The sequence below is a fragment of the Pollicipes pollicipes genome, unplaced genomic scaffold (genome assembly GCF_011947565.3).
Source record: "Pollicipes pollicipes isolate AB1234 unplaced genomic scaffold, Ppol_2.1 Scaffold_7262;HRSCAF=8765_pilon_pilon_pilon, whole genome shotgun sequence".
Taxonomy (NCBI): Eukaryota; Metazoa; Arthropoda; class Thecostraca; order Pollicipedomorpha; family Pollicipedidae; genus Pollicipes; species Pollicipes pollicipes.
In genome coordinates this window covers 8759731-8772902 of record NW_023597055.1, presented here as the reverse complement: position 1 = coordinate 8772902, position 13172 = coordinate 8759731, and the positions used below count along the sequence as shown (strand labels likewise).

The 13172-nt window shown below is 53.4% G+C and overlaps 1 protein-coding gene across 1 annotated transcript; it reads right to left on the bottom strand.

The window, feature by feature from the left end:
* Positions 1-348: 348 nt before the first annotated feature.
* LOC119113383 (nuclear pore complex protein Nup93) lies at positions 349-5342 on the bottom strand. The gene is made up of 7 exons (XM_037237703.1): positions 5226-5342; positions 5170-5192; positions 4217-4397; positions 3604-3732; positions 2847-2960; positions 1038-1165; positions 349-352 (listed from the first exon to the last, which is right to left on the bottom strand). Exons 1-7 carry the CDS (start codon positions 5340-5342, stop codon positions 349-351), a joined length of 696 nt encoding a protein of 231 aa, XP_037093598.1.
* Between the last annotated feature and the right edge of the window lie 7830 nt (positions 5343-13172).

Sequence of the window (13172 nt, the reverse complement as noted above, 5' to 3'; positions counted from 1 at the left end):
CAGGACAGAGACGACAGCAGACGAGACAGCAGAGACGACAGGAGACAGAGAAGACAGAGACAGAGCGACGACGACAGGACAGAGACAGAGCAAGAGACGAGACGAGAGACAGACAGACGAGACAGAGACAGCAGCAGACAGAGACCAGAGACAGACTACAGAGACCAGAGACAGAGACAGAGACAGAGACAGAGACAGACACGAGACAGAGACAGAGACAGAGACACGACAGAGACAAGACAGGCCGAGAGAGGACGAGATAGACAGAGAACACACAAGAACGAACCCCGAGACCAGACCGACGACCGAGACAACGACAGAGCGGCAGACGACAGGCCGAGGATCCCGTCACCTCAGCGCCAGTCGCGGGGGCGCGGTACAGCGCACGACAGCCCCAGACCGGCTGGCCGTCGGCCGTGACGACGTCGGCAGCGCCCGTCGGCGGCCGCACGACCAGGTAGGCGCGCACCAGCTGGCGCGTGCCCGGCTGGCCGCCGCGGCGCGCCGCCGCCAGGTTGGCCTCCACCAGTCGCTGCAGGCGCGTCACGTAACTGAAACGCGCGCACCGGCATAAATGTCATGGCGTTACGGCCGACGATTGCGCGCCTCGCTCCACCGAAATTGGATGGGGTGGGACGCCTCGCCAGACGCTGACGCACTTCAAACGTTTCACTCGCTGCCCATTTGCGCACCGGTATTTCAGCGGCGGTGGGAAGATGGCATCAGTGATCACACTTAATGAACAGTGCGAATGTGCGCAACGCCCAGGAAATGATTGACCACTGCTTCCCGTGAGTTGCAAGTGACTTCTCTGAAAAGATCCCTGCACGTACGCCTGATCAACACCCAATAGATCAGCGTGCATGCGGACAGCCTATACAGACAAGTCCTGAAGCACTGCGTCGCGGTCGAACGTGGCTCAACGCCCGCGCACAGCGTCGGTGTAAGCACCGACTACGGAGGGAGAGGTGCCGCCGACGCCGCACAAAGGCGCCGGCCCGACCCGGCCGCGCGTCGGCGGCACGGCTGACACTCGCCTCGTTTCCAGGTGACGCTTGGCTCTGTCGATGAGCGCCGCCTGCACCTTCCCCGAGAAGCGGTCCACCTGCGCGCGCACCTCCGCCTCTGTCACGCAGCGCAGCGTGTCCCACAGCTCCTCGGCCACCTGGCGGCGCCGGGCGGAGCCTCACTCGCGGGCCACAGTCCCGGTGCCATGTTGGCGCAAGCGGTCCGGCGAACGCCAACCGCCGATGCGTCATTTGCCGTGGGAGATGCGTATTACCAGCGGGGTGTTATACGTTGCGGGGGAGATGTTGTAACGATGCGCTCAGCGTGACGCTGATGTCATTGGTCCGCTCGAGTCAGTCACGTGGGCTAAAGATTTCCGAACGCTCAGGTCACGCACGGCGCATGTGGACATAGAGCTGGACCATCGACCATCAGTCGCAATGTTCGTTTTCATCAATTACAGCGCCACGATGTTACTCTCAACATGCCACGGTCATGACTGTTGTCACATGTCAGAATGCTGGCAATGGATGGAGAAAGCCACACCTAAATGAAGCAATTACAGGCATGCAGAATGCTTCACAAGTGCTTCAGTCAGATCAAGTCTTGCATACAACTTGCCCCATTTGGGTGCCATCTTTGGAAAATGTATTATGTGTTTACTTCCACTGAGTTTAGAATAAAAGAAGAAATTGACGCTTTGGGCAGTTGGACAAAAAAAAAAATCGCCGAAATCGTAGAACAGTCAGGCCAGCTGTCGTTCCTCATTGGACGGCTTCGCGCATGCAGTAAAGTACTACGTAAGTTGTTAAGTGCATATGCGAGGAAAAATTATGCATATAGATAACACAGTAGTAATAGCCTTATTCCTCCGAGAAAAAAACAGGATAATGGAGATATAGATATTTTGACATTTCGGCAACATGCCTTTATCGAAACAAATAGCAGGAGCGTTATCTGTGTGTGTGTCCGTATCTAAGTGAAATAATTCTGCTATTGGTTTCCATAAGGACATGTTGCCGAAATATCAACGCACCTTTATCTTCATTGTCCTCGTTTTTTTCTCCGAGTACTAAGGCTATGACTACTGTCTTATCGAAGTATGGTATTGGCGAACTGCATATCATTGTTTCTTGTGGGGGGTCCATGAGTGATTTGCAATGGAAATTCAGCTGCATTATTTCCATATTTTACCAATTATTTGCTAACACGGTAGTTTTCGGCGCGTAGGACACGCCACATCCGGATGACGTCACAAAACGTGACGTGTTTTATATACCCAATCACGTTCAAATTAAGAAACACGACGGTCTGATCGTCGCAACGCACGTCACACATGCAGTTAAAGGCTTTGCTTGCGTCATCTTAAATGTTGGGACATGCGCGATCGCAGCAATCGCTCAACCACCGCCCATTGTCTATAAATGGGACAAGAAATAAGTCACGTGCAGGTGAATTCAAACACGCAACACGACCGCATGAGCTTCTCTTCTCTACCAGCCAGCCCAGCATGGCCTGATGGGTGGTGGGAGAGGAAAGAAAACATCCGACGTGCAGCGGCGATACCCGTCAGAAAGTATGACGCATTCCGCAAAGTATGACGTACACAGATGCGCGGTAGACAGCCTGGGCTTCGTGCGCGCGCCCGACGCGCGTAACAACGACAATGCGTACAGACTATCGCGGCCCGGTTTGTCGCTGAGGGCATTGCGCGGTGGACTCCTGGCTTGTAGGAGGCTGCGGACACTGGCAGATACCAGCCCAGCCAATCGTAATGATGATCTTCTCATCCTAGCCGCATTCCGCTATGCGCCCAGCCGCTCCGCCAGCCCACTCACGTCGTCCTTGAGCTCGGTCATGGCGTCGCGGCAGAGCCGGCCCAGGTCTGGCAGCGAGCCATCCTGCGTCTTCTGCTTGACGTAGTCGCCCACGGCGCCGGCATAGGCCAGCTCCTGGGCAGTGAGGCAGCTGCGGGTGGCGGCCGGGCCGGTGCCGGAGCTCACCGACAGCTGCGGCAGCGGGGCCGGCGGCGGCGTCAGCGCGCGCCGACGGCCGACGCCGCGCGGCGGCGCGTCGATTACGTCGCGCCCGAGTGGCGCACGCCGTGAAAACGCCATCAGAGGAGCGACCAACACGGAGATGATGAGGCAGAGGCCAACGCCATCAATATTCCACCGCAAGTTATGCGATGATGTGTGACACAAAGCTGGGAAGTACGGCGACGTTCCGTACTACACGAAACATCATGGCTATGTCAGGTTCTACTTTCGGTCGCATGGTGACGTTATGTCGTGCCTCGGACTGTGTGGCGGCGCCACGTCCTACCTCAAGCTGTATGGAGACGTCACGTCCTACTTGGGGATGTATGGTGTTGTCACGTCCTACCTCAGGGCTGTATCGTGTCGTCACGTCCTACTTGGATTGTATGGTGTCGTCACGTCCTACCTCAGGCTGTATGGCGACGTCACGTCTTACCTCAGGCTGTATGGCGACATCACGTCCTACCCCAGGCTGTATGGCAACGTCACGTCCTACCTCAGGCTGCATAGTGTCGCCACGCCCTACCTGAGGCCGTATCGCGACATCACGTCTTACCTCAGGCTGTATGGTGTCGTTCAGAAGACCTTGTTCGGATGTGGCCAGGGTGCTCAGTATGCGCTGCTTCTCCAACTCCCAGCACGACTGAAACGCCTCCCAGTGGAAGCGGTCCACCTCGTCGAATGTCTGCCAACGACAGCGCACCCTCAGGCTACCAGCCACGTGTGGGCCGACGGAGCGACGCCAAAACTCGTGGCAATCCCCCACACAGCAGTGTTACAAAATCAGCAGACTTGGAAAACCGAAAACTGATGGCACTGGGATTATAACAACCCTACAGTGCGCCACTCACAAAAAAATGGCCATGGTTGTCTCCAGTAAAAACGGCTGAATGCCAAAATTCTACAACTGTAGCTTACGTCCCAGCCACATAGCACATAGGACGGCCATAACATCGCCCTTGCAGGCGCCAGCCCAGGCAGGGGTTTCCGCCGAAATTCTGCAAGCATCGAGCGAGAGGCCCCAGCGCGCATGCCATTCGCTCACCAAAGCACGTTTAACGTCAAGTACAGGCGGACAGAGATCGACGCCAGCATCTGAGCGAGAGTACCACGCTCTACGGGACGACCGGATGGCGTCACCGGTCTGCGGGACGGCTGGATGACGTCACCTGTTTGCGCGACTGCTCGATGACGGTGAGCACGGCGTTCTCGCGCTCGTTGCGCAGAAAGCCGGCGATGTCGGTGTCCTTGACGGGCTCGAGCGGCTGGAAGGTGCGCGACGCGTCCAGCGACTCCAGCCGCTGCGAGATGGCCGGCAGGTCGACACCCCTCGAGCCGAGCAGGATCGAGCTGCGGACACCGGCCAACGGTCGGCGGGCGGCGCGGCGGAGGCGGAGGCGGAGGCGGAAGCGGAGGCGGATGCAGCGCGGCGCGACGGAGGCGGCGGTCCCGAGCCGGGCATTCTCTCAGGTCCGAGCCGACGTGACATCGCTACAAAGGCCACGGAGGGGAGAGGGAAGACACGAAACTGCGGTGACGCAAGCTTCATACGCGTGGCTATAGGGTTGCGCGAGGCCGGCCAGGGCTGTTCACGAGCTGAGCAGCAGAGACGACTGGTGACGCCTTTATCTGCCCGGAGAGGTCGCGCGAGGCTATATGTAGTACGACTTCTATGATGTAAGGGAGCGCGAAATAGCTGATCAACCTACGGAGTCACATGATGCTATGTAGCGCCGTCGCTGACTAGGCGTGACATAGACAACTCCTTATTTACCGTCATTAACGGCCAACTTTTATGAGAAACGGCTCTAAACGCGGCCCTGTCAACGCAGTAAAACGCAGCACGACGAACTCTATAGAAAACTGGTGGCGAAGTGTGAATGTACAGTGAATACCGTGGATGAAACGCCCAAAGTGAAAATATCAATTTCATGAATACATCAATGTCACCACAAGTCGAGAGCCATTTGGTGTTCCATACCAGCAAGCGTCATTAGCCTCAGGTGCTACCCGCACAGCCAACCCCCCCCCCCCCCCCCCTCCTTCCGCACTCACGCCCGAACGTCCTGCGCGGTGGCCTGGAGTGCCATCTTCACAGCCCCTCCCCTCCCCCCGCACTCACGCCTTGACGTCCTGCGCGCCCGCCTGCGCGGTGCGCGCCCACAGCTGCTGGCCAGCCTCCAGCAGCTGCTTGAGGTTGCGCTCGACGCGCGGCAGCTCGGCCGACGTGTCCATGTCGGTGGTCAGCCGACCGGCCTGCTGCACCAGGTCCGAGAAACCGGCGCCCTCCGACATCTGCGGCACGAGGTACGCACCTGGTGAGGGAAAGGACGCCGATTCGGCCCGTGATTGTTCTGCTGTGACGAAATTATGTCATGTGTTGTATCTGCTGTGGGAGGTTAAAAAGCCTGCCGTGAAAGCAATGGCATTATTCCCAATAATGGATCATCAGCCAATAGTGAGTGTAGAATGGTAAGAAAAGAATATAACTTTCTTGTCAAAAAGTGGTCCAGATAACTTGTGTGTCATTAGGACTTTATGACGCACTCAGCTGCTGAGGCTGTATGGCGTCGCTTGCCTCTCACCCTGGCAGGAAGGGCCGGCACCGCGAGGAATCGATTTCCGTACCTCTGGTTGCTCAGATGCGCAGTGATTAATGCAGATGAGTTAATCACCAGATAACACATCATTTTTCAACTTGTGGGCATCTGACTAGCAATGGCATTACTGGGAAACATGTGTTCCAGAGGATGGGGTGTGGTAAGAACATTTTAAAATGTGAGACATTTCATCAGCCCAATTTTTGTTATTTGACCATCATTTCAAAACAAACACAGTGCAAAACCTTTGAACATGCAAACACTCGTGTGTCATTCGGGTGTCATTTTCATGGAAAAGTTGACACATGCCACCGTTGAAGTGGCGTAAAGGTAATATTAGTTTTAAGCAAAAGGTGCCATTTATGTAAAAAGGTGGGTTGGTAACAGTTGTCAACAATCCACACTCTTTTCATTATTTATTTAGTTCATATCTTAAGTTCATTTCAATATTACTGATGCATGTCATCTTGGTCCAGCTGTATGTTCATGAGGGCAGTCATGTAATTTTGATTGCACATCACAAGCATTTACTACATCTGGCAGCATTTTTGCATTTAATTCATTTTTATACTGTTCACTGAATATCTGGCTTCATGTTCATTTCAACATCCATGCCACTTCCCATGTGTTGTGGCCAGACTTAGTGAAGTCTTTGGCACAACATTGATATAATTCTGAATGCTGGTCATGAGTGGCAACAACCATCCACATTGTTACATCAGTAGTAAGGAGGATTATTCTGACATCTCACTGCATAATATAATATTAAATGTATTAACTTTTTATTGTGTTGACATTCACTTTTACTACAAGATGCCCATTGTGTCATTTACATTATTTTTTACCCATATGCATGGCAGTTTGGACCTGTTTTCTATAGCACTTCATGCTTGGGCTGGAAGCAAGTGGGAAGGCATGCGTACATGTAGAAACACTCCAGGTGGGTTGTGCAGGCATATTCTATCTCAACATCAATCAGCATACCACTTTTCATCCATTGAATGCACAGCAAATCCCAAATAATATTGGCAGCTGGTCTGGGCACATTTTAGCAGCAAACAGCAGCATGTACACTGCGTGCAAAATTCACCATTTTATAGCACAGGCCAGCCTACTACAGCACAAAAGCCTGCAATGGTGAAAGGTGGTAAAATTGGTCAGAGAGTGGCAACTTTGGAATGCAACTACAACTTTTGGTGCAGCATGTTTCAAGGAAGTATGATGTTAATAAAGCAATTCCATCAAAAATGCACAGCAAATATTTCATATGCAAAAACAACTCAAGAAACTGTCTTGCTTTGGCCTGCGCCCAGAGCACAAATAGTCCACATTCAGCGCACATCTGTCGTGGTCACAGTCACAACCCTGCAACCTACATCAAGTAAGACACCCAGGAAGCAGATAAATTCATCTATTCAAATCTATTACAAGAAAACACAACTACAGAAATACACCGTTACAGCGTATGTCTATCCACACACACATTACGTTTACCGACCCTGGTCAATGCCCACACCGAAAAACATCGCTCTTACCTTCATAAAATTACAATTCCTTCAGCAACCAAACAGGCCTTGACTGCACATACCCTAGTTTAACGAGCAATTTTGGCTCAAGGAATATATATATATATGGAAGCACCCTCCCTTTTTCAAAACTCGCACGCCTCTCTCCAATGCCGCTTCTTTTAGCGCGTCGGGATTCAACGTGTTTGCTGACTTGATCCAAGGATGGGCATAAATTGAATCGGGTTGTTGAAACGCTTCACATTTTCTGATATGAAAGCAAGTATTAGGTATGATGAAGCACCCACACTTACAAATATTGACATGTTTTTTTAGCGGCAAAGTGCCATAAGACGCACAATTCTCCGTTTAGTAAGGATGTTCCTCGACGCATCACGGTTTGACTACGTCACCGTACCTTGCACAAAATTGATTGAGAGTCACTGGACGGCCGTGATGTCTGCAAATCGTCCTCACGGACGCCAGATATGAATGCCTCGGCAATGTATTTTTCGTATTAATTACCGCATGACTTACAGAATGGCAGGATCTCAATGACATTGCTATGACGTCATGAATGCCAAGGTGACTTTGAAATACTCCCCGAAAATTTGTCTCCCATTCACGTTGACGTATAGCACAGAGACTGGAGGGGGTTACGTCTTAAGAAGGGCAGGGTTGGCAAATGCACCAAAATGTCTTCAAGATGGCTATTTCACTTCAAAACCCCATATGAATGAGGAACACTCCTTTTAAGCTGGTCGGAACTTACAGTTTGCATGACTGCGACTGTTATTTCTTATTAAACCGTTGCCGTGGTTCCCTTACATCCTACATGCTAATATCACATTTGTGTAGGAGCGCCAGGAACCTCCTCCATGCCCTACCTCTATGACGGAAGGCTACGGTCAGGCAAAAACTGATTCGCTAATTTGACCACGGCCTCACTGTAGATCTATTGGGCGTAGGTCTACTGAGCGTATGTCCTCTGAACGTACGTCTCGTGAGCGTAGGTCTTATGGGCGTAAGTTTTGTGAACGTTGGACTTCTGGGCGTAGATTTTGTGAGCGTGTGTCTCCTGTCTCCTGAATCCTTGATGCGTCACCCAGCACAGTGTTAAGTATTTCAGCCGCCGCGGTGCGGGGTTCGCTTGCCACCGCCGGCCGGCATTGTATGCACAATCGGGAGAGAGCGCGGCGTCGTGCCGTGTATGGTGAGGGCCCGATCGCGCCCAATAACCTGGGATGGTTTGTTGGGAGGCCTGTCTCCAGGCGGCCGCCACTCGGCATGTCGGGCACGCCGGCACTGCAGACGCGGCCGGTCACTAGGTGACGGAGGCAGCCGTATCAGGCGTCCGAGGTGCCGCAGCCGAGGCATGCGCATGCGCGAGGGAGCTAACGTCCCATTCCAGGGCGAGCACGATGTAGGACGTGATGAACGGGCTCTCGAGTCACTCCGTGCCGTGGCCTCTCTGGGGCAGGCTCTGGGGGGGGGGGGGGGGGGACGGGCCATAGAGGGCTCTGATTCTGCGGCCTTTATGGGGCTCCTTCGCGTGTTATAAAAGTGTGCACACGGAAATTTGACTTGCGTTAAATGTGAGTCTAATACTGGTCCTTTGATCAAGATGAAATCTAAGGCGAGCACCTGTGTTTGGCGCTAGGAAGTGGCGTGTTAAGTACGAGAATCGTTTGAATATGGCGATTGATCAAACGTACATACGCAGTGAGCATATATACCCCGTCCGGGTGCGCTCTGCCGGCGTTGCTCTGCGGTGAACGCTCAACAAACTCTTCCGGACCCGCTCGCTCATACCGTGCGGCAGGCGGAAGCAAGTAGTGCATGCACTGAACCATGATGCGTTGACAGAACCTAAGTGGTGTGTTGTGGTATTTCGCGGTAACGGCTGGGGTGGCGCGCTGGCCAACGGCGCGAGACCTTAACACTTGTGAAATCAAGGCATTCATCTTGTTCCGTTGGCTCCCAGCTGGCGCAGTTCTCAACGCTGGAGAGTTTGCCACAGCGGCGATTTGCAAAGTTGCGGTAGTGTCCAATTACAAATACCCATTTTCGTGCACGAGTACGACGAATGACGATGTGGTGTGATTGTGCAGGGTGTGCGCCCCGGCTACCAGTTAGTCGTGTTTTTTTTTTGGGGGGGGGGGGGCACCTGTGAGCTCGTGGGAGCGGCCGCGCCGGCGACGGAGCCATGGGACGACGGCTACGGTTCCCACCATGTGCTTTTAGGGCCGAGACGCGCACCTGGCGGCGGCGGCGGCGGCCTGTCGCGAAGGCAGCCTCGCTGTCTTCCGAGCTCTACATCTGACTGGGTGCCGGAGGTGTCACGTGACCGCGGGTCTCCCGATTCGCCGGGGGTCAAGGGTCGGCCGCTGAGGGGCGGCAGGGACCCGACGCTCGCAGCGCCAGTCGTTTTTGGACGAGTCCAGGCGGGTACGCGCTACGTTCGCTTACAGACGACAGTGCTCCCACAATGACATCGTGAGATATCATTGTGGAGGTACCGTCATCCGGCAACTCCGCCATCGGCTGAAGGAGTGAGTCTGTTTTGTCCACATAACCCCTTGACGGCGCATCACTTAACGCGGTAGGCCGGCCGTCATGTAATGGCTAGCATACCGCCGCTCGGAGAAATGCCTAAAACGGCACGCGAAGAGCGCGAACATGCGCATTCATCAGCGCTCCTGTGCGGCTAGCAGCTGACACTACACTATACCTGTCCGATGAAGGCATCCATTTCATGTGATTGATAACCTCACAGTGCGCCACTCAATGCTGGCGGACCGGTCGTGGAAGCGATTTGCAAGCCTACGGCGTAGCATTCAAAATGGCGTCGTGCGCGGTGAGTACGACCGTATACACGTGATGTCATTGTGGGCACACTTTCAGCCGGCGATGTAAATTTGTTGTGGGCCGAAATTACCTGTTTTTTTGACGTGGCTCCGCATGACGCAATTGTAAATGCCGCCGGCTGGCTCGCAGCCTGGTGATCAACATATGGCCGCACGGAAAAACTTCAAATCGCGCGGGAAGAGTGCTGCAGTTTAAAGGTAAAACCCCGTGTTCATTGCTGGCCGATTTTCGTTTTCGATGTCACTTAGTTCGTCTTCTCAAGCTGAATCCAGTCTTTTAAGCATAACTTAAAATTTACACAAACTGCTAGCCCCTTATTCAGGTAAAAGTTTGTGAAACTTTCAACTTATGGTTAAAATAACAAAATTCAATTAAATAACCAGATAATCTTTGGACGGCAGAGTAAAACCGCCTTAGCGTGCATTCAATAGCTTTGCTGTAGGGCTAGCATCTGACACTGCAACACACTTGTCCGATCAAGGCATCCATTTTACTCATTGGCCCACTGTCACCACATCACGCTGGAAGGCCAGCCTGCGGCGTTGTTTTGCCGAGTCACGGTGTTCAGTTAAAACTCTTATACATGTAGCTACCCGGGGAGAACGGGTTTAACCGCGCGCAGAGTGCGTTCGTGTGCACCTCACAGCGCTGCTGCAGGGCGCTGGCTGCTTCTGTAACACCTTGTCTGATCAAGGCATCCGTGATATTTGGTTGACCTTCCGGCGTTCGGTCACTGCGCGCTGGCTTTCCGGTGGCAGCGGAGATTTGAAAAGCTGCGATGTCTGATGTAAAGTACTTATGGCGGTGCGTGGTGGGTGCGGCTACGCGGTCATGCACGCGATGTTATTGCGGTGGCACGATCGGCCAGGAATGGAAATCGGTCATCGGTCGATATCGCCTCTTTTTTTAAGAGACCATCTGAGGCCGCAGTACCAAATGCGACCGTCAGGAATGTTGCGTAATGGCCAGCATATGGGCACGTAGGACAACATGAAATAGAATAGCACGGAAAAAATTGCGAACGTCTTCATGATGATAATAATAATTGTGTTTATGGTCGTTTCGACTGAGTCGGTCATTTTGCGCCCGTTACTACATGGAGCGATGCTTATTTATTTGGTACATGCGTAGACGGCGCGCCGAGCGTTCTGAGTCACGAGGCCTAAATTAAGCAGCTAAAACTGCTGTCATATCCGGCCACTAACCCTTAAACGAATAGGGTTTTTTTTAAAAAATGGTGTTCCACATTTGAATAAGACAGTAGTAACAGCCTTATTCCTCGGAGAAAACCAGGAGAATGGAGATATAGGTTGGGTTGATATTTCGGCAACATGCCTTTATCGAAACAATGGCAGAAGATCTGGTTTTATCAATGTGAATAATGCTCCTCGCTAATGCACTGAACAAGTTTCGCAGTGTTACATGTTGGTATGAGGCTTTTGAACTGAGATGGCCACTTTCCAGACCATTTGGTGCAGACCACAGCTCTGCCCTTTTTAAAGTTTTAGAATCTCCCGCGTTTCTGAACTTGCCGCCCGCGACTTTGTACACATTTTTTGTGCAGAATGTTTCAAGGTCACCCAAGCATACATAACGCCATAAAAACGTCAAGCGAATACTGCCACGTGATTGGTCATGCGATGCTCAAGACCGGGACAAGTGTGACCATAGAGTTATCCGCGTCTGGTGTTTGTCACTATGACCTCTCTGGCCAATAGCACAGGCAGAGTAGGAGGAGGGGGGGGGGGGGACACAGGGGGCACGTCCCCCCTCTAAGCTCCGAGGGGCCCTTCGGGACCTTCGTGACTCACGATTGCTGACCCAATTTGAGTGTCCGAGGGGCCCGAAAGTCTGGCAAGAGATCGTATTCAGGGGCCCGGCCCGCACGGCCGTGTACTCCAATGCTATCCAGAGGGACCTGCGCGCTGATCAGGGGCCCCCTGAATCGACAAGGACCTATCTGTCGGTCAGACATTATCAACAACGCACAGCCGGCTCCGTATCAGCATGGGCCTGAGGGCCTATTTCTCAAACGGGGGCAAAGCAGGAGCCAGCGACTTATGTTGGTCCGGACGCCGCAGCCCTGTGTTGGCGAGCGGCCCCGAGTCGGCCGCAGGCAGTGTTCAAGGAGGCCCGAAGAGCCTGGAGGGCCCACCGGGTCCGATGACCAAGGGCCTGATTGGAGGGTCTAAGGGCACGAGGGCTGTTCGGAGCCTTATTCAGAGTCCTGTGGGGACGGGCTCGCAAATGACAGTCAGGGCCCTCTGCGCCGATCGAGGATACCCTGAGTCGATATTGGCCTGTATGTCAATCAGGCATCATCAGTACTGCACGGTCGCTCCTTGTCGGCATGGGCCTGAGGACCCACTTCCCAATCAGCTACAAAGCCGGGGCCAGTGAGTTACACTAGTCCAGGCCCTTGTATATGTCAGGGGCCCACAGCACCTAACAGAAGGCCCTGTGCTCGCGAGGGGCACCAAGCCAATCAAGGGCACAATGGCTGGCTGTATGTCCCATAAAGGGCTCCCGCCTGGAGGGCCTTGGTCTCAAATATCATCTAGAAGGCTTCTTTAGCCGATTCGGAAACCCTAAGACTGTGCGTTCCTCTGTTTCGGCCAGAGATCACGAACACCGAACCATCGGCTCCGTATCGGTCTGAGCTCTGGGGCCCATTTCTCAGGAAAGGACAAGGTCGAGCCACGACTTCCATTGGTCGGTGCCCTTGCGACAACGCGGAGCTCCTGCATCGTTCAGAGGCCCACAGTGCCCAACAGGGTATTCTATGTCAACAGGGGGCCTGGAGTCGGTAAGGTTAAGATTTTCTTGTCAGGGACAGGGGACGGGACCCCGGACGACAGGGGGTCTCTTGTATTTTCCGGGGCCTCTGACAAAGAAAGGAAACGTAAGAACTCATGATATTTTTACATTGAGGCAATGGAAGGGTCTTTTACCAGCCAGGGCCCCCAGTGCCGAACGGTGGGCGCTCCGACTCTTTTTCAGCATGGGCCCATTAGGCCGAACTGGAGTCTACGTGTCAATCACTGGGCCACCTGCGGCGATCAGGGATGCTTTTGCGTCAATGAGTGCTCCTGCGTCGATCCAGGGCTAACCGCGAGGGTTAGAAGGCCTCGCGTCGGGGATGGGGCCACTGT

What these genes read in the sequence shown, in the direction of transcription:
- LOC119113383 (XM_037237703.1), bottom strand. Translation starts at nt 5,342, where the DNA reads ATGTCGGAGGGCGCCGGTTTCTCGGACCTGGTGCAGCAGGCCGGTCGG. An exon ending in GGCGCGCAGGACGTCAAGGC is followed by an intron (nt 4,398 to 5,169) that starts GTGAGTGCGGGG and finishes CGGTGTCCGCAG; the next exon opens with CTCGATCCTGCTCGGCTCGA. An exon ending in TCGAGCAGTCGCGCAAACAG is followed by an intron (nt 3,733 to 4,216) that starts GTGACGTCATCC and finishes TGTCGTTGGCAG; the next exon opens with ACATTCGACGAGGTGGACCG.